At 41.6% G+C, this 26641-nt stretch overlaps 1 protein-coding gene across 1 annotated transcript; it reads right to left on the bottom strand.

The window, feature by feature from the left end:
• Positions 1–307: 307 nt before the first annotated feature.
• LOC128603509 (deleted in malignant brain tumors 1 protein-like) lies at positions 308–25760 on the bottom strand. Its single transcript, XM_053617999.1, has 8 exons — positions 25572–25760; positions 22843–22872; positions 14519–14833; positions 7066–7380; positions 6683–6961; positions 6259–6558; positions 6040–6171; positions 308–640 (listed from the first exon to the last, which is right to left on the bottom strand). The coding sequence occupies exons 1-8, from the start codon at positions 25600–25602 to the stop codon at positions 435–437; spliced, it is 1608 nt and encodes a 535-aa protein (XP_053473974.1). The 5' UTR covers positions 25603–25760; the 3' UTR covers positions 308–434.
• Positions 25761–26641: the final 881 nt, after the last annotated feature.

Raw genomic sequence — 26641 nt, 5'->3', positions numbered from 1 at the left:
ATTTCTTCATACAGGAAGTGTCTTGAAGCTGTCATTAAAAACAACGGCTTCTCCACTAAGTATTAAATACATTTCAGTTAGTGTGTTCAGTTCTTTTTTTCCTGTGTCATTCCTCTTTATTACACATAACTTCATTTATGTACTTTAATGTTTGGATTTCTTGAGTTAAACCAAAATCTGGTGAAAATGTCATGTGAATAGCTTCATTGGAAATATATATATATATATATATATATATATATATATATATATATATATATATATATATTTACATCTGAAAAGACTAATGAGTAAATAACAAACTGATTCTGAAGTCCATGTTAATTAAACCATCTCTAATTAACAGTGGTTATATCTTAACAATGGAAAATGATCCAATTTAACCATGTTATTGTTTGTGCACTGTGGATATTTGTTAATTGTTTTTTTTCACTCTATGCTACATGGTTTGCATAAATATCTACATCTTCATAGTCATTGTCCACATCACTTCTTTGTTCATCAGCATCAACATTAATGTAATCATTATCCGAGTCCTCTGAGTCCTCCTTCTGGTGGAAAATGGTTTCTGCGTTTTCATAATCAGCTTCGTCATCTGTCTCAATCTCTCCTTGGGGACTCTCATGTGTGTTTTTGGCACCTACAAATTGATGGAGCCAAATTACACACAAGTTTACAGGTTAGTTCCCTTTCAAATGGAACTCCACGTTGCATGAGCTTCATGCTGTTGGAAGCTCCCTCGCGTGTGACTGGTATCTGAAGCTTGTGTAACATCATGCCTATTTATAGGTCTACCATTATCAGGTGACGTGGCAATTAAGTGTGTCGCGTGATATATAAATGACACCTGTGAACCACGCCGTCAGCCTTATTATCTTCAGTGAGACTGCATGTCAGTCGTTTGTGTAATGCTTGCAAAAAGACTCTTCATTTCCACTCTATCTTAATTTTTTTTAAAGAAAAATCTCTTTACTTTTCTATCCCTTTAAAAAAAAAAAAGGGCGAAAAGTATGAGTGAGAGAGAATTCAGGAATTGTGTTACTCCTTGCTCCCATTTCATCAGGGGGACGACGGACACACTTTCTGCATGAAGTATCTGGGGTTGGAGCATGCCAGGGCAGTCCTCGAGAGGTCTGACTGTGCACATTGTGAACGCCTTACAATTAGGCAGCTCCGCTTGCGAACCTCTCTTTTCAGCCAAGGGGAGTTGAGTTTCAGAGCCTCACAGATCTGGGCCGGCTGCAACTAAGGCAGCCAGCTGGCTCAGGTCCTGGGGATCTTGTATGGATCTGGAAGAGGAGCCGGAGATGATCTCTTGCTCTGTCTTCGGCTCTCTGCTGGATTTTGGAGCTCACGTCACGACACCTCCTTCTGTTATGGAAAGCCAAAAAAAACAAACAAACAAAAAAAATTCCTCTCTGACTCAGAGAAGCCAGAAGGGTGTGCTAAAACCTGAGGGCAGCTCTCAAGCATATAAAGAGCTGCTTGAAGTGATTACTGAGGCTGGATGAGCTTTTTTCTCCCCAGTGAAAATAAATCCCTCATACTGCAGAAAACTCCCCTTTTTTTCCAGAAGTGCATTTCAAAATATCACCCTTCTGGGGGGAAAACCATGCATATATCACATATATCATATTTATAACCCTGCGATGTCAGATTATTCGTCCATCGTGGGGCATGAACGGCTTGGCTATTTAGCTATGCCAAAGGTGGAGGAGGTGCTTGCGAGCTACCTCTCTCCATCAATGGCAGGCAATTTAGGGGGGGCTGGCTTTACCATCCAAGCCATGTAAGGCCACCGCGGCATTGGTGGGCAAGGCCTATGCAGTAGTGGGTCTTGTTTGTGGGTCACAGCAGACAATGGCAGTGTTGCAGGCCTACCAAGTAGACAAGCTGAGTGAACTCAACATAAGGCGGCATTCAGCCAGTTCCTTCCCTGTTGTGTCGAGTTCAAGGACAGCGCTAGTGCGAGGGAGGCACAGAAGGCGAGTGTGGCGGCCTGCCTCCTCCCACAGACAGCCAGTGGAACCGGGCAGCCATAGTCGCAGCCTACTACTAGGCCTGGTCTGAGAATGGTCATAAAGGCCAAGCAGACAGACAAGGAGGAGCGGTCCTGAAGGGCTGTGGAGGGATGTATCAGGGGACATGAGGTTTTTAGGGTAGTTACGCCTAGTACTACTGTAGGGCCTCCCCTAGCCAAGGCTGTCCCAAGTTTTCAGTGTTCTCTGATCAGCGAGATGTCACAGGGTAATGAAAATCTGATGCTTTCCCTCCAATATAATGTGGAAAAGTTAACATCACTAAAAGACCATCTGGCAGCATAGAAACTACTGGCAAATATGTCTCCATGGGTTCTGTCTAGCGTAGAAAAGGACTACCTGGTCCAGTTATGAGTTCGACCCCTCCACCGGTTCAGAGGTGTGCTCACCACAGTAGTCAGCACAGAGCAGAGCCAGACATTAGTGCAGGAAGTAAGATCCCTCTTGGACAAAGGGGCCATAGAACATGTACCCCGTTCCCTGATAGAGGGAGGTTTTTACAGCCATTATTTCCTGGTCTGCAAAAAAGATGGGCATATGCAGCCAATTTTAGATCTCTTCTGTACTCTACAGACATACAGGTTCAAGATGCTGAGGCTCAAACTTATCGTTCCACAGATTCAGTTTGAGGACTGGTTTGTGACAATAGATCTAAAAAGGTGCATTTTCCACATAGAAATATTGGCCAGTCACAGGAAGGTCCTGAGGTTTTCGTTTGAAGGCAATGCATACCAATATCAGGTTCTTCCCTTCAGGCTAGCTTTATCCCCTCACACCTTCACAAAGTGCATGGATGTTATTCTGGCTCCATTGCAACTCCAGGGCATCCGTGTTCTAAACTACCTGGACGACTTCTTAATTCTAGCACGATCCAGAGAAATGGCAATTCGACATCGAGATGATGTTGTCACCCACATGAAGAGCTTGGGGATCAGGTTGAATGTCAGAAAAGTATGCTTTCTCCAGTGCAGAGGACAACTTTTCTAGAGGTTATAAGGATTCTACTCAAATGAGGGCATTTCTATCACTAACATACATCGGATCATTCCAATCATGATTGAGCAAGATAAAGCTGGATCACGGCATCCCCTCCAGTCTCTATGAGAGACTGTTGGAGCTCATAGCAGCAGCAGCCGATGTCATACCATTGGGCCTATTGCACAGGAGACCATTTCAGTGGTGGCTGAAAAGTTGTGGGTTTCATCCGAGGATGAAACCTCTGAGAGCAATCAGTTTCACGCGGCAATGCCTATATGCTCTGAGAATGTGGAGGCTTTCCCTGGTTTCTAGCCTTGGGTCACACTCTAGGGCTGTCTCCTTATCGCAAGACGGAAATGACAGACACCTCCCTCACAGGCTGCGGTGTGGTCTTAGATGGCTGTCCAGCTCACGGTCTCTGGAGCGGCCCCCATCTGGAGTGGCATATACATCGCCTAGAAATGCGGGTCATATTTCTAGCACTGAATTCTTTCTTCCTCAATTGAGAGGTCACCATGTGTTAGTTGTGACAAACAATACAGTGGTGGTCTCATATATTTACCACCAGGGAGGATTATGTTCGTGCCCCCTGTTCAGGCAGGCGCAACTAATTCTTCTCTGGGCAGAGGGAAAGTTTTTGTCAGTGAGTGCAATGTACATTCTCCGCAACTGGAATGTGGGGGCAGACATCCTGTTGAGGCAGAGGCTGAGGCCTAGGGATTAGTGGCTCCATCCACAAGTGGTGGAGTGCATACAGCGGAGGTTCAGACAAGCGGAAGTGGATGTGTTCGCCTCCGAGGAGACAACACACTGCCCGCTGTGGTTTGCCCTCACTCCTACTGCACCATCAACATCACATTTATATGTTTTTCCCACGATCGCTCTGCTCCCACTAGTTCTAGTAAGAGTTCGCCAAGACCATCTTCATCTGCTGCTAGTAGCACCTTATTGGCCGGCACGTATATGGTTCTCGGAGACAATTTCCCTGCTAGATGGCACTCCTTCAGAGATTCCCATCTGCAAGGTTCTACTCTCTCAAGCCGGAAGGCTGATTTATCACCCTAACCATGGAAACTGTGGGTCTGGCCCCTGAGGGGCACCAGCTCATAGATTCTGGTCTCACAACTGAGGCTGGAGAGATCATGTTGAACGCTAGAGCACCATCCACAAGGAAACTGTATGCGCTCAAGTGGTGTGAGGAACGACAGCTAAACCCAGTGATCTGCACAATAGCTACACTCCTGGAGTTCTTAGAAGGATATTTCTCAGTGGGGTTGGCTCCTCCTACAATAAGGGTCTACGTGGCCACCATTTTGGCTAACCATGCCCCTATTGATGTAGCCTCTGTGGGGCAACATCCTCTAACTTCAAGGTTTATGCATGGTATCAGGAGGCTGAGGCCCATCTGCAGACCACGCATACCTTTCTGGGACCTTTCTGTGGTCCTGGAAGGTCTGTCAGGTGCCCCATTTCAGCCCTTAGAGTCAGCCTCAGAGAAGCTTCTGACTCCAAAGGTAGCTCTTCTGCTGACCCTGACATCACTCAAGCGAGTAGGAGATCTACAAGTTCTCTCTGTTGCCCCTTCCTGCCCCTGGATTAGGGCTCTCTGTACTTATGTCCACCGCTCCAGCCAGTGGCATAAGTCAGAGCAACTGCTGGTCTGCTTGGCGGCAACAGTAGAGGTGATGCTGTGTCGAAGCAGTGCATTTCTAATTGGATAGTGGAAGCAATCTCTATCGCTTCCGCTGCGCCTCTTGGCATAAGGGCTCATTCCACTAGGGGGGTGTCCTCGTCAAAGGCTTTATCCAAAGATTACAGCTTGGATATACCTTCCGCCCCGGGTGTTTTGCAGTGAACCTCGGGCTCGCATCTTTTTGAAAAGGCCGTACCTTCAGTATGACGGAGTGGGAATTCTCATTCCCACAGTATGAAGCGCATGCAATGCTGAGTTCCCTTTGAAAGTGAATGTCTGGGTTACTCATGTAACCCTGTTCCCTTAGAAGGGGACAAGACGTTGCGTAACTTTGTCCTACTGGGGCCTACCTGTGAATTGTGTTTTCACTTCAGATAATAGAGGGTGACGACACGGTTCACAGGTGGTGTTTATATATCACATGTCACGCTTAATTGCCACGCCACCTAATCATGGCAGGCCTATAAATAGGCATGATGTTTCACAAGCTTCAGATACCGGTCACGCATGAGAGTGCTTCCCATAGCGTTGAGCTCACACAACATCTCATTCCCTTCTCAGGGAACAGGGGTGACCCAGATGTTTACTATATGAAGATATATATTCAAATTCAACAAGAATAATACAAGTAATAAATAAAACTGTCTGTGTCGTGCTGTTACAGGAAAATAATCAGCAATCAATGTTGATTATATGTTAAATGTTTTTAGTTCTCTTATACCTCAGCAATTGTTATTGATTAGTTTTTTATACATTAAAGAACTAAATACACTTTTTATCCGTTTATAATTACTTGTTGTGCAAGGTCTGTTACAGAAGTTAGTTCCTCTTCTCACTTGTCTTAGCAGCTATAATCAGTTGTTCCCTTATCAGCCTCTTTTTTTTCTCTCGCTTGAAGTTAAGACAAAAAACTATTTCAGCTTGTCGTGTATGTGAGAAACCACAAAGTGTTTCTCTGCAAATTCCTCTGCCCTGAAGACTTTCCCTTGTCAAAAAGGTTCTAGCTTTCCTTCTGACTTTTAAAAAGTGCTGACACTGGAAATTGCTTACAAAAACTTTCACCATGTCACCAATACACAAATTTAAAAATAAATAAATAAATAATAAGCTTTTAGGTTGTTCCTATCGAAACAATAACATATAAAAATGAGCTTGTAAATATAAACCTGTGATTTGTAGCTGCACTAATGTCAGAACTGCAGTTTAAAAAAATGAATCAGATGTAAGACTGCAACAGCGCTGTAGTATAAAACAAATTTATATTTATTTCCATTGTCAAAAGGATGCTTTTACTAATATAGTGAAATGTTTATGACTTTTTCAACTCACGCTGTGAATCCTTTGTCTTATCCATCTGATATTTCCGTCTTTTCTGTGTCTTCACAAAGCAAATGATGACTGTAACTAAGATGAGAAGCAGTCCTGCTGTCACTCCAACACCAATGTATAGAGCCAGAGATGCTGAGAGAGAAATCATCATCATCAGGCTTTTCAAACATTAAACTGCAGAACACACGAAAAAAACAGAACTAGTTTTTCTTACGATACCTTTCACAGTGATTTCCAGCAGCTCAGTGGTAGTGGAGGTAAAGGTGCGTGAAGACACGTTAACTTCATAAGCACAGCTGTAGTTTCCCTGATGGACAAAATCTGCCTCAGGAAACAGGAAGACGGCTGTGTGGTTAACAGCCGACTGAGTTCTGATGATGTTGGATCCACTGAACTTCAAGTGGAAGGAACCTCCTGGATACTGAGGTTCAGTGGAGCAGATGATGGAGAAGCCGTAGCCTCTTGTTACTTCTGGTCCACCACCAGCACTGAAGAAGATATTGGGCTGCTGCAGGTTAACTAGAAAAGAAAAAACATGGTCTCTCTTATTGAAAAAGATGAGATGAAGAGGACTAATCTGTCTTCTAGCTGAAGTTAAAGCTGCAAATTTTACTGGCAAAAATATCCAGAACATGTCGCTTACCAACAGTGATGGTAATGGAGTTGCTCCTGGATGATGTGGAGGCATTTTCCCTGTATGAGTAGTCACAGGTGTACTGGCCCTGATGTGAGGCATCTACAGTCAGTTTAAATGTTGTTGTAGTCTCTGCAGTTTGCTTCTTTATTGATGTTCCAGTTTTATACAAACTGAAGTCTACAGAGATGCATGTTGGGCTGGGTGTGGAACATCTGAACTGAAGGACTTCTCCAGGTGAGACCACAGAGGTTGGGGAGATCTGAGTCAGTGTGGGAGTCTTCATGTCTAATAATAAAGAAACGTATTTAATAATTTTACATTTTAAAGTAAATGTATTCACTTTAAACAGGGTATTGCTACAACAAAATTCAACAACAACAAAAGCCTACTTGAGCACACGACTCCAGCATCTTTTCCATGTCCACAGTTCTCTACTTCAAATCCTCTGTGTGAGCACTGATCTAAAGCACTCTCAGTTCCAGTACACTGAACATCATCCAGCCAGGTTGGTTCACTTCCCTGACCAAAGCGGGCATTAGGAGGAGCACTGACAGCTTTACCACATCCAAGCTGTCTACACACCACCTCTGCATCCTTTAAGTCCCAATAATCATCACACACTGTTCCCCACTGGGCTTTGTGCAGGATCTCCACTCGACCACAACAGTTACTCGGACCATTCACCAGTCTGACCTGATTACGACCTGATTTATTACATAAAAAGAGAGCAGGTTTTACTAATGATTGATTTTTGTGTCCATCAGTTTGATCATGAGATATAAAGGGGAATAATATTCGGAACAAAACCAGTTGTGAAAAATTTTAACTATATTTTCAATCTGTGTATGCTGAATAATATTGAATTTGTTCAGTGTAGTAAATAACCAATTTAAATATCCAAACTATATTCAAAACAGTGTCTCAACTGAACAATGAAATACGTGTAAGTATGTACAATGAAAAATGTAGTGTGTCTCATTTTTTCCCCTCAAAATTGCATCCAATATAAAATTTTTAATCTTAATAAGTGCAGGCCAGACCAGACTTCATGGAAAGAATGGAAGTTCAACTTGACTTAATAAAAAAAAAAAAAAACATGACTTAAATTCATATGTAGAACATTAGAAAGGATTAAAGCATGTATGTACATTCACAGTGAGACATTTACATTCATGAAATAAACAGATAATAATCTGAATAATCTATTATAATCCATTGGATTAAAAAGAAGATCATCAGAGGAGACTAACATTTATTTAAGATTTATACCACAGCACTGCTGAATTTGCACAAATTGTTGATTAATTGTCTATAACAGCTTTACAGTAATGTGCCTGTTGTAATGTTATCATTTCTATAGTAACAATTTACACAGGGACTCTTCACATAAACGAATTAAAAACATGTAATTGTTGATATGGTGAAGTTTTCTGTAAGCAGGAGAGGAGTTTATCTCAATAATGTGACATACTGCATTTTGGTGATGGAACCACTGTGTATAGCTGCTATAACATATAACATGATAACAGGAACTAACGTCACAGACCTTCCACAACAGTAAATGTGACTAAAATAGACTACATTTAAACACTTAATCCTATACCCGCATGCCTCAAAGTGTTTACTATCATTTAGTATCTAAAGTGTTTGGCATGCGTAACACTTAAAATATTTTAGTTCTCGTATATAATCTATCTAGCTGCTAAAATGACAGCCAGCCAACTTCAACGTTGTGGAATTTGTAGCTGTTGTTACTCTGTTCTGAAGATCTGTATCCACTTAAGTTGACTGACATTTACTAAAATGACTAAGGTGTCAGCAAAATAATTGATTTTAAAAAATTGTCAAACTAATAAATGTTAATCAATACAATATAAATATAATTACATTGATGACAAGGTCATAATATAAGAGTGTTTCTGTACCTGAGCAAGTAACACCAGCATCTTCACCATGGTTGCAGTCGTGTATACCAAATCCATTATGAGAGCACTGTGTGATGGTGCTTTCACTTCCATTACACCGAACATCATCCAGCCATATTGGATCACTTCCACGACCAAAGTGGGCACTTTGATGAGCACTGACAGCATTACCACATCCAAGCTGTCTACACACCACCTGCGCATCATTTATGTCCCAGTTATCATCACACACTGTTCCCCACTGGTTATTATGATAGACTTCCACTCTACCAGCGCAGGAGTGATTACCACCAGCGAGTCGTATATTAGCGCCATCTAAGACATACAGCAAAATACATGTTACTGTTCATTCATCTTAATGAATCTCATTACTATATTGCAATATTACATCACTTGAACTAATATGAATCCATTTCTGTCATTCCATAATCCTTTATCAAGAAGATGTCCGGACTTTTAATGAACATTATATATTGTACAGCACTATATTGGTCAACCTTGGTTGTTTGTAAATGTGCTCTATAAATGAATATGATTGACTGATTGATTATTTGCATTAGGTAATTAATCTTATACTGTAGGGTTACTAACACCTTTTAACTCCAATTTCGTACTTATTTTTAATCCACTACCTCCCCCTCCCCCTCTGTTCAGAGCTGGATAAGGACTTTATTAGCAATATATTATAAAAAAAAGTTATAGATTTTTTCAAAGAGAGAATTTAAAAAAAGGAAAGTAAACGGAGAGAAATAAAATTGCATTAAAAAGGCAAAAGAGAAATAAGTATCAATGGAGAAAAAAAACCCAGAGAACAATACATAGATGAAAAAAATAAAAGAAGAAGAATAAAATTAGATGAAAAAAAAAACTTTAACATTTTTAAGAACAAAATATCAAAAGCGTAAGTAAAATGGGAACGCTTTTGGAAAGGGAAATTCGGCAGAGATTGATCAACATGAATAAAAGCTTCCACTAGAACTTACTTGTAAGCAGCACAAACACACACAACAAAAGTTTGGAAAAATTTCCATTAGAAAGAGCAAAAGGAATCCCTACAAACACCACTATCCTACAAAGAAAATGAAAATGCATTAAAGTACCTCCCAAAGACCAAATTGCTAGGGGTAGATGAGATGCATCTCCTGATTATTTCTAGTTTTGGACCACAGCGTCTCCACTCTTTATTAGAGTGGCAGAAGAAATAAAAAAATAAATAATAAAAAAAACACAAAAACTATACCACCACACATTAATAGTGCTTTAACGTGACTGTTCCCCAAACCAAAACAAGATCCAACACTCTCTGCTAATTACCGCCCTATTTCTCTAACCATCACTGATATTAAAATCATCAGCCAAATATTAGCTTCCAGAATTGAACCTATTACATCTCGTCTCATTTACTCAGATCAAACAAACTTCATTAAAGGAAGACATTCCTCAAATATTTTGCAACAAAAGTCAAACGTGGCTGTGCAATGGAATAGTACATCTCAAAAAACCTTCACGTTACAACAAGGAACCAGACAAGAATTTTCACTCTTCCCATCTCTTTTTGCCTTGGACATAGAACCATTAGCCATAGCAATACATCAGAATAACAACATTAAGGGTTTTATAAACAAACCCAACTGGAAAATCAGAATCACTGTCATCAGTATCACTCAGAAAAGATATTAAACTTATAGAATCATTTGAAACAATATAATATTACTCAAAAACTAGAGAATAATGTCATTGTATGGGGACAACTGGAATGCTGCAGTGAATATATTGGATGAAATTAGTCTCAAAAGTATTAAGAAATGCGTGCGCAATTATGCATGAACTTGATAAATGTTGCAAATGCATCTTACTATCCACAAACAAATGCCTTACAGTTTCTGTCTGTGAAATTCAGAATTAAATGATTGTGCGGCAAAATAGAAATGTTCTATTTTGTATTAATGTATCATAATTTGTGCATGCAACAAGTAAGATGTGCATTTGTGGATCAAGTGACACGCGTGCATTCATTGACGTCTTTTCTGAGTCGATTCTGTTCGGTTCATTTGGATTTTGAGACTTTCTTTTCGCGGTTTGCCTTGTACAATCCACACACGAATATCTCTCGATCCACACACACACACACACACACACACACACACACACACACACACACACATCTGCGTCCAAAAAATGCAGCTACCACTAGATGGCAGTCTCAGCATCACAGAGTTGGAGGCACCTGCCTACTTGTGCTTGATTTGTGCTACTGGACATTTTTGGCATCCTCCCAAAGAACCACAGACCCATCGATTAAAATGGATAATACTGATTAAAACCAGCAATCTGGATGAGTAAGTACGACCAAATTGAACTACATAAACGGATGAAAAGTCAAGCTTACTTATTTATCTAGTTAAGGTGCACCGATCATGGTTCTATTTCATTTCTACTGACCGCCAGAGGCAGTGCTTTCAGCACCTGGATGTCCATCACGTGTACGTGCAGGTCGAGTCACCTGTGACCTGGGTGACGTGTACTAAAGGCACGTCTAACCCAGAAATGACTTCTTGTTATCTTCTCGCGTTGGTAAGCAGGTTTCAGGAGTGCAGGCACCACTGGTACTCTTGTAACACAGAAGTAGGTTTGGAGCTACAAACATTCGTCCTCCAAAGACCACGGTTAGCCACAGCACTCTAAAAATGGGGTTAGACACAGCACCTTTCAAGGTGATTCCTCAGAGCACTTTTTTCAGGAAGACCTCTCAGTCCGCAGCTTTCTGTATCCCACCCTCAGCTCCATATATCGAGGAGCTGCAGATGTGCTGAGCAGATGGGCAGACCTGAGATGTTTCTCTCATCTACTGACAGACTGTAGAGCACTATCTAATAGAGTTGGGGAGGCTAATGTCTTCGTTAACCCTTGCCCGACGCCAAATATGGCTGGCCCAGTCTCCACTTTTGGAAGCCTACAGGAGAGCCCTCTGCTCTTTTCCTGTTATTCCTGGGGAACTATTCGGCCCAGATGCACAGCCAGCCCCTGGAGCACAGCCTACAGGTTACACAGGCCAGACAACAGTTTGCTAGTCTGCATCGTAAACACCCTGCTAGACAGAGACCCTCTAGGGCAACAAATATGTCTCAGTACATACCACAGCCGATTACCCAGCCGAGAGCACAATGCCCACAAAGGTTTCATCAGCCAATCCCCACCCAGCCCCCTCGCTTGGCACAGAGAGGCCAGACTTCGGGCGTCGCCCCTCCAGAGATGGTAAGGGGCGAAGGGGTAGACAATGACTGCACCACTCACGCAGTCGGATGCCTCACCAGCCAGCAGCTCAGATGCTGGGAAGCGCTTACGTCAGATCCCTGAGTTGTATCAACCCTGTCACAAGGCTACAACATTCAATTCAGACGTTGTCCGCCGAGGTTCCTGGTAGTCAAAATGACCTTAGTCAAGGACCCAAACAAGGCTCTGGCCTTACGGCCAGGAGGTCTGGGCTCTCCTGAAGAAGGGTGCATCGAGCAATTAGAGAGCACCTTACAGAACAGTGGATTCTATTCCACATATTTTATTATCGCAAAGAAAGATGGTGGATTTCGCCCTGTACTGGATTAAAGACCTCTGAACACACACCTCAAGGTTTTCAAGTTCCACATGCTACCTACAGTGGACGTGCTGTAAGGCATCAGGCAGAATGATTGGTTTACAACCATCATCCTGAAAGACGCATATTTTCACGTTCCAGTCGCACCCCAGCACAGGCAATTCCTCTGTTTCGCCTTCAAGGGAAGGACTTACCAGTTTTGTGTGCTCCCGTTCGGGAACTCGCTGGTGCCAAAGGTCTTCACCAGGTGTGTAGCAGCGGCATTGTCTCCATTGCAGGCCGGGGGATGCAAATTTTCCTGTACTTAGATGACTGGTTGATCTGTTCCCAGTCAAGGGTAGATGCCATCAGAGAATCAGCATTGCTGGTCTCCCATGTTATCAAGCTAGGGCTTACAGTGAATTATGGAAAGAGCTCTCTGATGCCCAGTCAGCCAAGACTGTTTATTGGCATCCAGTTGGACTCACGGTTGATGATGGCTACACCCTCTCAACGGCGAGTTAGCAACATCCTCCAGCTCATCAGTCGCTTCAGAAGAGGCAGGGCTCTGGCCCTCAAAGCATTTCTGAGACTGCTGGGTATGCTCACAGCAGCCTCATCGGTGGTCCCTTTGGGCCTTCTGTCATTACAGCCTCTCCATATCTGGCTGAACGACTTCAGCCTGCATCCCACTCAACACAGGCACAAGCTGGTCAGAGTCACTGCCAGTTGCCTAAGGTGCCTGTGCCCATGAAGGAGAAAAGCATATTTTACCCAGGGGGTTCCCTTACATTCTTGTAGAGAATTAGGGACCACAGATGCCTCCCTGGCAGGCTGGAGAGCTGTATGGCAATGCAGGGCAGTCAGAGGCCAGTGGAGTCCTTGGCAGCAGGAACAACACATAAATTTGTTGGAGCCACAAGCAGTGCGGCTCACCATCAAACATTTCCTTCCATTTCTGGTAGGAAGACATGTCCTCATAAGAACAGACAACACATCTGTGATCTACCATGTAAACCACCAGGGGAGCACCAGGTCCAAACAATCCTTGAGGCTGGCCTAACATCCTCACTTATTGAGCCTGAGGGCTCTTACCAGGCACTCAAAACACAACTGCAGATTTTCTATCCTGGCACAACCCACACCCTGGCAAATGGAAGCTGCACCCCGAAGTAGTGCAAGCGATCTGGCACAGATATGGCAGGGCAGAGGTGGACCTTTTCGCCTCACTGGCAATGACACACTTTCCCCTTTGGTTTTCACTGGGGGAACCAACAAGCCCCTTAGGCCAAGATGCACTGGCCCATGGGTGGCCAAATTGACTGCTGTATGCTTTCCCTCCACTACCATTGATACTGCCCTCCCTAGACAGGATCTTCAGGGGCAATCACAAAGTGCTACTAGTAGCCCCCAAATGCCCCCCAAATTTTTAAGCTTAATAAGTGCAGGCCAGACCAGACTTTATGGAAAGAATGGCAGTTCAACTTAACTTAATAAAAAAAAAAAAAAAAAAAAACTTGACTTAAATTCATATGTAGAACATTAGAAAGGATTAAAGCATGTATGTACATTCACAGTGAGACATTTACATTCATGAAATAAACAGATAATAATCTGAATAATCTATTATAATCCATTAGATTAAAGAGCAGATCATCAGAGGAGACTAACATTTATTTAAGATTTATATCACAGCACTGCTGAATTTGCACAAATTGTTGATTAATTGTCTATAACAGCTTTACAGTAATGTGCCTGTTGTAATGTTATCATTTCTATAGTAACAATTTACACAGGGACTCTTCACATAAACGAATTAAAAACATGTAATTGTTGATATGGTGAAGTTTTCTGTAAGCAGGAGAGGAGTTTATCTCAATAATGTGACAAACTGCATTTTGGTGATGGAACCACTGTGTATAGCTGCTATAACATATAACATGATAACAGGAACTAACTTCACAGACCTTCCACAACAGTAAATGTGACTAAAATAGACTACATTTAAACACTTAATCCTATACCCGCATGCCTCAAAGTGTTTACTATCATTTAGTATCTAAAGTGTTTGGCATGCGTAACACTTAAAATATTTTAGTTCTCGTATATAATCTATCTAGCTGCTAAAATGACAGCCAGCCAACTTCAACATTGTGGAATTTGTAGCTGTTGTTACTCTGTTCTGAAGATCTGTATCCACTTAAGTTGACTGACATTTACTAAAATGACTAAGGTGTCAGCAAAATAATTGATTTAAAAAAATTGTCAAACTAATAAATGTTAATCAATACAATATAAATATAATTACATTGATGACAAGGTCATAATATATGAGTGTTTCTGTACCTGAGCAAGTAACTCCAGCATCTTCACCATGGTCGCAGTTGTGTATACCAAATCCATTATGAGAGCACTGTGTGATGGTGCTTTCACTTCCAGAACACTGAACATCATCCAGCCATATTGGACCACTTCCACGACCAAAGTGGGCACTTTGATGAGCACTGACAGCATTACCACATCCAAGCTGTCTACACACCACCTGCGTATCATTTATGTCCCAGTCATCATCACACACTGTTCCCCACTGGTTATTATGATAGATTTCCACTCTACCAGCGCAGGAGTGACTGCCACCAGCGAGTCGTATATTAGCGCCATCTAAGACAAACAGCAAAATACATGTTACTGTTCATTCATCTTAATGAATCTCATTTCTAGATTGCAATATTACATCACTTGAACTAATATGAATCCATTTCTGTCATTCCATAATCCTTTATCAAGAAGATGTCCGGACTTTTAATGAACATTATATATTGTACAGCACTATATTGGTCAACCTTGGTTGTTTGTAAATGTGCTCTATAAATGAATATGATTGACTGATTGATTATTTGCATTAGGTAATTAATCTTATACTGTAGGGTTACTAACACCTTTTAACTCCAATTTCGTACTTATTTTTAATCCACTACCTCCCCCTCCCCCTCTGTTCAGAGCTGGATAAGGACTTTATTAGCAATATATTATAAAAAAAAGTTATAGATTTTTTCAAAGAGAGAATTTAAAAAAAGGAAAGTAAACGGAGAGAAATAAAATTGCATTAAAAAGGCAAAAGAGAAATAAGTATCAATGGAGAAAAAAAACCCAGAGAACAATACATAGATGAAAAAAATAAAAGAAGAAGAATAAAATTAGATGAAAAAAAAAACTTTAACATTTTTAAGAACAAAATATCAAAAGCGTAAGTAAAATGGGAACGCTTTTGGAAAGGGAAATTCGGCAGAGATTGATCAACATGAATAAAAGCTTCCACTAGAACTTACTTGTAAGCAGCACAAACACACACAACAAAAGTTTGGAAAAATTTCCATTAGAAAGAACAAAAGGAATCCCTACAAACACCACTATCCTACAAAGAAAATGAAAATGCATTAAAGTACCTCCCAAAGACCAAATTGCTAGGGGTAGATGAGATGCATCTCCTGATTATTTCTAGTTTTGGACCACAGCGTCTCCACTCTTTATTAGAGTGGCAGAAGAAATAAAAAAATAAATAATAAAAAAAACACAAAAACTATACCACCACACATTAATAGTGCTTTAACGTGACTGTTCCCCAAACCAAAACAAGATCCAACACTCTCTGCTAATTACCGCCCTATTTCTCTAACCATCACTGATATTAAAATCATCAGCCAAATATTAGCTTCCAGAATTGAACCTATTACATCTCGTCTCATTTACTCAGATCAAACAAACTTCATTAAAGGAAGACATTCCTCAAATATTTTGCAACAAAAGTCAAACGTGGCTGTGCAATGGAATAGTACATCTCAAAAAACCTTCACGTTACAACAAGGAACCAGACAAGAATTTTCACTCTTCCCATCTCTTTTTGCCTTGGACATAGAACCATTAGCCATAGCAATACATCAGAATAACAACATTAAGCATTTTATAAACAAACCCAACTGGAAAATCAGAATCACTGTCATCAGTATCACTCAGAAAAGATATTAAACTTATAGAATCATTTGAAACAATATAATATTACTCAAAAACTAGAGAATAATGTCATTGTATGGGGACAACTGGAATGCTGCAGTGACTATATTGGATGAAATTAGTCTCAAAAGTATTAAGAAATGCGTGCGCAATTATGCATGAACTTGATAAATGTTGCAAATGCATCTTACTATCCACAAACAAATGCCTTACAGTTTCTGTCTGTGAAATTCAGAATTAAATGATTGTGCGGCAAAATAGAAATGTTCTATTTTGTATTAATGTATCATAATTTGTGCATGCAACAAGTAAGATGTGCATTTGTGGATCAAGTGACACGCGTGCATTCGTTGACGTCTTTTCTGAGTCGATTCTGTTCGGTTCATTTGGATTTTGAGACTTTCTTTTCGTGGTTTGCCTTGTACAATCCACACACGAATATCTCCCGATCCACACACACACACACACACACACACACACACACACACACACACACATCTGCGTCCAAAAAATGCAGCTACCACTAAATGGCAGTCTCAGCAACACAGAGTTGGAGGCACCTGCCTACTTGTGCTTGATTTGTGCTACTGGACATTTTTGGCATCCTCCCAAAGAACCACAGACCCATCGATTAAAATGGATAATACTGATTAAAACCAGCAATCTGGATGAGTAAGTACGACCAAATTGAACTACATAAACGGATGAAAAGTCAAGCTTACTTATTTATCTAGTTAAGGTGCACCGATCATGGTTCTATTTCATTTCTACTGACCGCCAGAGGCAGTGCTTTCAGCACCTGGATGTCCATCACGTGTACGTGCAGGTCGAGTCACCTGTGACCTGGGTGACGTGTACTAAAGGCACGTCTAACCCAGAAATGACTTCTTGTTATCTTCTCGCGTTGGTAAGCAGGTTTCAGGAGTGCAGGCACCACTGGTACTCTTGTAACACAGAAGTAGGTTTGGAGCTACAAACATTCGTCCTCCAAAGACCACGGTTAGCCACAGCACTCTAAAAATGGGGTTAGACACAGCACCTTTCAAGGTGATTCCTCAGAGCACTTTTTTCAGGAAGACCTCTCAGTCCGCAGCTTTCTGTATCCCACCTTCAGCTCCATATATCGAGGAGCTGCAGATGTGCTGAGCAGATGGGCAGACCTGAGATGTTTCTCTCATCTACTGACAGACTGTAGAGCACTATCTAATAGAGTTGGGGAGGCTAATGTCTTCGTTAACCCTTGCCCGACGCCAAATATGGCTGGCCCAGTCTCCACTTTTGGAAGCCTACAGGAGAGCCCTCTGCTCTTTTCCTGTTATTCCTGGGGAACTATTCGGCTCCAGAAATGGTAAGGGGCGAAGGGGTAGACAACGACTGCACCACTCACGCAGTCGGATGCCTCACCAGCCAGCAGCTCAGATGCTGGGAAGCGCTTACGTCAGATCCCTGAGTTGTATCAACCCTGTCACAAGGCTACAACATTCAATTCAGACGTTGTCCGCCGAGGTTCCTGGTAGTCAATATGACCTTAGTCAAGGACCCAAACAAGGCTCTGGCCTTACGGCCAGGAGGTCTGGGCTCTCCTGAAGAAGGGTGCATCGAGCAATTAGAGAGCACCTTACAGAACAGTGGATTCTATTCCACGTATTTTATTATCGCAAAGAAAGATGGTGGATTTCGCCCTGTACTGGATTAAAGACCTCTGAACACACACCTCAAGGTTTTCAAGTTCCACATGCTACCTACAGTGGACGTGCTGTAAGGCATCAGGCAGAATGATTGGTTTACAACCATCATCCTGAAAGACGCATATTTTCACGTTCCAGTCGCACCCCAGCACAGGCAATTCCTCTGTTTCGCCTTCAAGGGAAGGACTTACCAGTTTTGTGTGCTCCCGTTCGGGAACTCACTGGTGCCAAAGGTCTTCACCAGGTGTGTAGCAGCGGCATTGTCTCCATTGCAGGCCGGGGGATGCAAATTTTCCTGTACTTAGATGACTGGTTGATCTGTTCCCAGTCAAGGGTAGATGCCATCAGAGAATCAGAATTGCTGGTCTCCCATGTTATCAAGCTAGGGCTTACAGTGAATTATGGAAAGAGCTCTCTGATGCCCAGTCAGCGAAGACTGTTTATTGGCATCCAGTTGGACTCACGGTTGATGATGGCTACACCCTCTCAACGGCGAGTTAGCAACATCCTCCAGCTCATCAGTCGCTTCAGAAGAGGCAGGGCTCTGGCCCTCAAAGCATTTCTGAGACTGCTGGGTATGCTCACAGCAGCCTCATCGGTGGTCCCTTTGGGCCTTCTGTCATTACAGCCTCTCCATATCTGGCTGAACGACTTCAGCCTGCATCCCACTCAACACAGGCACAAGCTGGTCAGAGTCACTGCCATTTGCCTAAGGTGCCTGTGCCCATGAAGGAGAAAAGCATATTTTACCCAGGGGGTTCCCTTACATTCTTGTAGAGAATTAGTGACCACAGATGCCTCCCTGGCAGGCTGGGGAGCTGTATAGCAATGCAGGGCAGTCAGAGGCCAGTGGAGTCCTTGGCAGCAGGAACAACACATAAATTTGTTGGAGCCACAGGCAGTGCAGCTCGCCATCAAACATTTCCTTCCATTTCTGGTAGGAAGACATGTCCTCATAAGAACAGACAACACATCTGTGATCTACCATGTAAACCACCAGGGGAGCACCAGGTCCAAACAATCCTTGAGGCTGGCCTAACATCCTCACTTATTGAGCCTGAGGGCTCTTACCAGGCACTCAAAACACAACTGCAGATTTTCTATCCTGGCACAACCCACACCCTGGCAAATGGAAGCTGCACCCCGAAGTAGTGCAAGCGATCTGGCACAGATATGGCAGGGCAGAGGTGGACCTTTTCGCCTCACTGGCAATGACACACTTTCCCCTTTGGTTTTCACTGGGGGAACCAACAAGCCCCTTAGGCCAAGATGCACTGGCCCATGCGTGGCCAAATTGACTGCTGTATGCTTTCCCTCCACTACCATTGATACTGCCCTCCCTAGACAGGATCTTCAGGGGCAATCACAAAGTGCTACTAGTAGCCCCCAAATGGCCAGGGAGAATGTGGTTCCCAATACTACACAGATTACTGTACAGGGAGCCTTGGTGCCTCCCTGTGAGGAGGGATCTCCTCTCACAGCTGGAGGGTCGAATCTGGCACCCGAACCCATCCTGGTTGCAACTTTAGGTCTGGCCTCTGAAGTGCCAGAGCCATTACTAAGGCTGTGTGATCCAGCAGTTGTAAAGACCATCCACAGCTCCCATGCACCTTCCACCAATGCGTTGTACGCTAACAGATGGAAGCTTTTTTCTGAGTGGTTCCAAGCACAAAATCAGGAACCAACACGCTGTTCCATATCGGTAATCCTCAGCTTTCTCCAGTCCCGTCTTGATGGAGGCCTTGCAGCCTCGACCATCAAGGTATACATATCTGCCATCTCAGCCATGCATAATAGAGTAGACGGTGTGATGATTGGGTCCCACACCCTTGTGACCCGCTTTCTTAAAGGTGCTCAATGACTGAGACCTCCCCGATGAAATCCAGTATCCTCTTGGGACTTGCATCTCGTATTAGAGGCACTGTGTCAGCCCCCATTTGAACCTCTAGAGAGGTCAGAATTGAGGTGGCTGTCTATGAAAACAGCTGTCCTCTTAGCCATGGCATCAGCTTGATGAGTAGGTGAGTTGCACACCTTATCAGTACGCCAAGAGTGCCTACACTGGAGTTCTGGAAACACAGGGGTAACTTTATGGTCAAACCCTTCATTTCTCCCAAAGACATTTTCTTCATCTTATACGCACCAGCCCCTCGGTCTGTCAGTTTTTAAGCCCCCAACTCAGGAGGATGAGCAGGGGTCGAGTGTGAGCCTGTTGTGCCCACTGCGAGTACTAAAGTGTTATATCCAAATGACTGCTGAATTCCGGCAGTCAGATTCAGTTTGTTCAGTTCATTTGTCTGTCATACAGGGCATAGGCAAGGTCACGCTTAGTCCAAGCAGTGTCTGTCAAAATGGATTGTAGAGGCTACTGTTTATGCCTGTAAGGGCAGGGGTCTCCAGATCCCTCCTCAGGTTCGAGGTCACTCTACCAGGAGTGGGTCTACTTCATGGGCAGCCCTATGAGGGGTCCCTCCTACAAATATTTGTACAGCTGCGTCATGGGCATCAACCTGCACATTTTCAAGATTTTAAAGGGTGATTGTGATCTCGCACAACCCAGTGGCTACAACCATTTTTCCCCCAGCTTCACAGCCATTGTTAAGGGGCACATAGAACTTCCTCGTGACCTTGTTGGTATTACTCATCCAGGTGCTGAAAGAGGATGAGCGAGTGGATTTTTATGCTGATCGTGAAACATTTGACGGTGCATGTTTAGGTATAATTCCGGAGACAGTCAGTATGTTTACATGGACAACAATAATCCAATATTAACCGATTAAGACAATACTATGATTAAGAAACTACCATGTAAACAGTAATTTTTAATTACCTTTATCCAATTAAAGACATTAGTAAACACAAATCGAATTTAGACATGTGGAGTACTCCTGTTTTAGTGGCATTATCGACATTTATTACAGACATGTAAACACCTTAATCACATTATTAACGTCATGTGAAAGTTTGGGAAATTGCACTGTATTGGAATGCAAGACCCTGCAGCGGATAGTGAGGACAGCTGAGAAGGGTGTGTAGGTCTTATTTAGTTCTGTGTCATCTCATGTGGTTAGTGTGTTGTTCACTTGACTTGAACTTCCTGGCAAAGACAGAAATCTGTCACTTAACCAGTTACACTTTTGGGACCTGCTGTGTTGTACAGGTTTATACCTCTTCTTTTAATATACTCCAGGCCTGGATGAACAAATGAGGATCTGATGATGATGATGATGTTGATGATGTAATTTCTCCATCTATTTTGGCAGAATAGTCCAATCTATTTGAGATTTTTGTACATGATTAATGTACATGTATATACTGTACATTAAGTATTCTGGTATTGTATTTGTGTCTTAGTCAGATTTTTCTCACCTTTTATGATACTGTGCATGCTGAGTTGTGAAAAAGTTTCAAACAGTTCTTTTATAGTAAGTGAAGATATGAAACCATGACTTCCTCTGTATTGTGGTTTGTGTTTAGTGCAGGAAATAAACTGTTTCCTGAAGGGGCCCATTTACACACATTCATTCTTACTAGTGTTTGTGTTCTCTAAACCAGGAGGTCACTCCATCTTGTAAGACACAAGATGTGCTAGATTATATTGATCATTTTGTTTATTCAGCATTTTATTGAGCATTTCAGCTCCTTGTTTTTAATTTTTAATGTGTTAAGTATATATTTTTGTTCTATATGGAAAATGATGAATATTGCACAATATTAAATCCATAAACTATATACAGACATGTCCAAAACTATCGTTACCCTTGCATTTTATCATGACGATGAAAAGTGTTTGAAATTAAAACAATTTTTCATGGAAATAAAAACTTTAATCAGTATAATAAATGTTAACCATAGTGCATACTGATGAATAGTCTCTGTAAGCAAATCCTTTTTCCTAGAATCATCCTATTTTAATTTCAAAGCCTATGTTATTGGTGTTACATAATAGAATAGATAACAGATAATAACCTGTATGTGGAATATAATTTTAAAAATGTATTGTTTAAATCATGGCCTCAGCACAAGTGTATTATTTGGCTGAGAAAATCCATGTGTTATGCTATGGAAACCTGTTTGTGTTTACATGGCTCTCTTTTCAGTCATTTAATAGACTGAAAAATAAAGCCCATCGCTCCACCCTCATCTCAGTCCGTTTGAAAATAAAAAAAAACATGGCCGCAACTGGTAAGTGCCCAACACGACAAGATAATTCTCCTATGAGCAAAAAAAATCAAGTGAATGATAATGGAAAAATCTTAATGAGAAGTAATGCAGTAAAACTAGAATAAACATTGCTGGCAGTTTTCCAAGATGGAAGGTGGAAACAGAATTAACATACACGTACATGTATGTAAACACAACCTCTATAAAGCTTTGTATGGTCTAAATGGCCTGCTTTACATACCAAATCAAGTAGATACATTTTTATCACATGGAGAGCCAGGTTAGAGAAAGCTTTGTGTGATCTACCTTCAGTGAAATGTATGTAATGCTAGCTAACTCCAATGCAGCTAATGATGTTAACACCTGAGCCTGAAACTCACATTAGAGCACATTACAAAGAAAACCAGGACAGCAGTGGCACTCTTGGCCATTCTCATAAATCTGCATGAGAATAATTCCAGGTTTTCAAGCAGCTGAATGGTCGAGCGCGCTTGAAAGTGATGTCATGACAGGCTTTGCTAACGCTAACTCGAATTGAGCTCTACTAGTTTCTGGAGGTGGAACTTTGTATACACTTGCATAAGGAGGTACAAAATCATACAAATGTTGTTGAACCCACCTACTTTACTGTTAAAGACCTAATATTTACTCATTTGGATTAATATTTCATAATGTACCTTTAATAGCTGTAGTATATGACACCTCAGAGGTTCACCAAAAGTGCTGATGTGGGCTGGACAGAATTTGAGTTTGATGCCCCTGATCTAGAGAATAAATTAAATTTATTCAAATAAAAAATACACTTACCAACCAGCAGAGAAGCTCCAAGAACACTGACTATGAAGAAAAAATAAAGAGGAGGAATTTCATTAAACCAGTGATGTAAAAATCCAAAGCTGTCTTTTGTTTAATAATCTTAATAATAATAAACTCAACTGAAATATAAATAAACATCACCTATGCGTATTTGAATATATTATATCGTGCCTTCGATTCAGTCTCAACTGAAACAACCGTGATCAACCTCTGCACTTCCAGTTACAGAAATAAAACACTTATATTTATTAAAAGCTATTAAAAGTTACAATAACCTGGCTGCATAAGTGTGCACACCCTTTTATAATTATGGGTGTGGCTGGGTTCATAATGAACCAATTACATTCAATCTCATGTTCAAAAGTAATTATCATACAGGATTTTCTTCACATCTTCTTGGTTTCGTCTGACTGCTGAAGCCATGGTCCACAAAGAGCTTACAAAGCCTGTACGGTATCTCACTTGTCAAAAGGAATCAATCAGAGAGGGATATAAAAGAATTTCCAAAACATTAGCTGTACCACGGAACACCGTGAAGCCCATCATCAACCAACAGAGAAAATGGAGCACCACAGTGACATCACCAAGAACAGGACGTGAAGGCTACAGCAGAACCAAAGGGAAGAGCTTTCTCTTACAAAGCCCCACATTTATGGAACAGCCTTCCAATTAGTGTTCGGGACTCAGACACAGTCTCAGTGTTTAAGTCCAGGCTGAAAACATATTTGTTTACTCAAGCTTACCATGAGTAGACTTGCTTTTATGCAAAGTACACAGTCTTATCCATCACAGGATAGTAAACATAACTAATAATCTCTCCCTCTCTATACCTCACTCTCCCTCTCTCCTTCTGTCGAGCCACATGTGATATTATGGTGATGTCAGTGATCCTGATCCTTTCTGCTCTCCGGACCTGCCTGATCCATCCTGATGCCCTACCTCTGGATGGAGCTCGCATCAACTGGAGGCTACGTTCTGCTACTGAGGACGACCCCAAGCGGTGCAGCCTGGAGATTGCCGAGGACAGTGCCGCTTGAAGTATCATGAAATGGTTTCGGACCTCAATTCCACATGGACATTCTTGCTGTGGTTGCTGGGACTATGTTTGCTGCGATGGCCTTAGGACTTCAATTACCACATGCAGTCCTGCACTCAGGTCTCTTTTAGTGAACAGTGGACTAGTTCAACAAACAGACTTCATATAAAAACCATAATGAACTTTCCTTTACTTTCACACTGTCCGGCGTTACTCAGATAAGGACGGGTTCCCTTCTGAGTCTGGTTCCTCTCAAGGTTTCTTCCTCATATTGGCCACCAATGCCACCAGCTTGCGCAATAGGGATACATTCACACGCTTAAACTCTCTATCCTGTGTTTATATGTTTCTGTAAAGCTGCTTTGAGACAATATCCGTTGTTAAAAGCACTATACATATAAAACTGAATTGAACTGAATTGAATTGAATACTGATTACTCTCTATATGTGACAATCTCTCATATTCTTCACATGTCTGGGCTATGGGGTAGGGAGGCTAGAGAGAAGCACTTTCTCACAAAAAAAATCCAAGCTCAACTAAATCACCCCAAACCATGCGGCAAAATGTGTTATGATCTGATGAGACCAATTCCAAAAGGTATGTTTGGTGCAACAAAGCACATCACCAAAAGTAAACCATGCCCAAGCCTGGTGGTGGCAGCAGCATGATTAGGGCTGCTTTTCTTCAGCCAGAACTGGGGCTTTTATCAAGGTGGTTTATCAATTTTACATCACAAAAACCTGCCATTTTAACATGTAGACTTTTTATATCCACTGTAATTGTTACAATCCTCTCCAGAAATATTGGCACTCTTCATGAAAATGAGTAAGCATTAATATATAAAAGAAGTAACACAAGCGATAAGTGATATTCTTAGCTCATACAGGAACACTATTTAATTTTATTTATACAACAGCGCTGTTGAGTTCTGGATTCTGATTGGTCAGAAGATGCTGGTTAATTTGCTATTACCATCTCTGACAGTAGTGCAGCTTCAAATCGCAGGTTTATATTAACAAACTCATTTTACTATCTTATTGTTTCTATAGTAACAGATCTATGGCAAAGTCTGAAGCCAATAAGAAAGATACACCACTCTTTGTGGAATGTTTGTATTTTATTTTTACTTTATCTATTTTTTTTATTTTGTTTTTATGACGAATGGCAAAAATTCTGGAGAGCACTGTGTGTATTACATTCTCAAACGAGGAAAAGAGTTTCCTCTCAACGACCAGACAATGAATTAAACAGAAAATAAATTCTAACAACTATTAAAGGATATTGTCTGAACACCAACATTTATAAGTTTCTTGTCAGACCTGACTGCGTTTGAAGAATTCACAAGAAGTGAACAGTCTCTCACACACATCTCGAAATAAAAGATACTGTAATGCCGACCACTGAAATATTGATCAAAGTGTCATTTACAAAAGTAAACATGCTCTGTAAAGGTCTTTCTCTGGAGAATGTCTTCATGGTAAAATAAAAAATTTAAATTCTAACATCCTCCACAGACTAGTAAGAAATAGGTGTAAGAATATCAGCAATCACATGGTAAAGAGTCATTGTGATCTATGTAGACTCGCCTACACAGCACATACTCCACACGTTTAAATGTGGAAATGATTATAATAATATCATAAAGAAAAAAGCCAAATGTATCGATAAAAACATTGAATTTACCAAGAATTAAAGTGAGACGACGCCTCAGCATCCTGGTCCTTGAGGCGTGGGTCAGTTGGGTGTTGATTACAAACACTGCTGCTGTCTTATCATGACGAAGCTGAAGACTTCATCATAGCTGATTTTTTTTTCCTCCCATGCATCTGAAGAGGCGGAGTTTCTGTTTTGGCCATTTCTTGTTCATGAAAAGCAGAAATCCTTTTACAATACAATTACAATTACATACAATACTTAAAGTTTGAAGAACAGACCACAGCACGGTTGTTTGTGAAACCTGTTCCAACACCCAGGGTATATGAAGTGTCAAAAATATCCACTTCCTCTTGTCACTTCTTCTCATCTAGAGCCAGACAGACCACTCTAACAGATGTGAGCCCTATCACCCTGCAGTTCTTGCCTGGTGTCCCACTGAAGCTAAGCAGCATTGAGCCTGGTCAGTACCTAGATGGGAGACCTCCTGGGGAAAACTAAGGTTGCTGATGGAAGTGGTATTAGTGAGGCCAGAAGGGGGCGCTCACCCTGTGGTCTGTGTGGTTCCTAATGCCCCAGTATAGTGATGGGGAGACTGTACTGTAAAAACAGCACTGTCTTTCAGATGAGATGTTAAACAGAAGTCCTGACTCTCTGTGGTTGGTAAAAATCCCAGGACAATTATTGTAAAGATTAAGGTGTATCACAACAGAGTGTGAACTTTTTCACACTATATGTCGTTACCCAGATGAGGACGGGTTCCCTTCTGAGACTGGTTCCTCTCAAGGTTTCTTCCTCTTAACATCTTAGGGAGTTTTTCCTCACCACCATCGCCACTCAGTGGCTTGCTCAGTTGGGATAAATCTGCACCTTTAATATCTGTACACCGTGTTGATATTTCTGTAAAGCTGCTTTGAGACAATGTCTATTGTAAAAAGCGCTATACAAATAAAATTGAATTGAACTGAATTGAATAGGGGTATAACCCCGGTGTCCAGGTGAAAGTCCCCCATTGGTCCTTCTCCATCATGATCCCCTAATAATCCCATTCTCTGAACTGGCTACATCACTCTCTCCTCTCCACTAATAGCTGGTGTGTG

This window comes from Ictalurus furcatus, chromosome 2 (genome assembly GCF_023375685.1).
Source record: "Ictalurus furcatus strain D&B chromosome 2, Billie_1.0, whole genome shotgun sequence".
NCBI lineage: Eukaryota > Metazoa > Chordata > Actinopteri > Siluriformes > Ictaluridae > Ictalurus > Ictalurus furcatus.
Note: the sequence above shows the minus strand (reverse complement) of the source record. Positions and strands in the feature narration are given on the sequence as shown.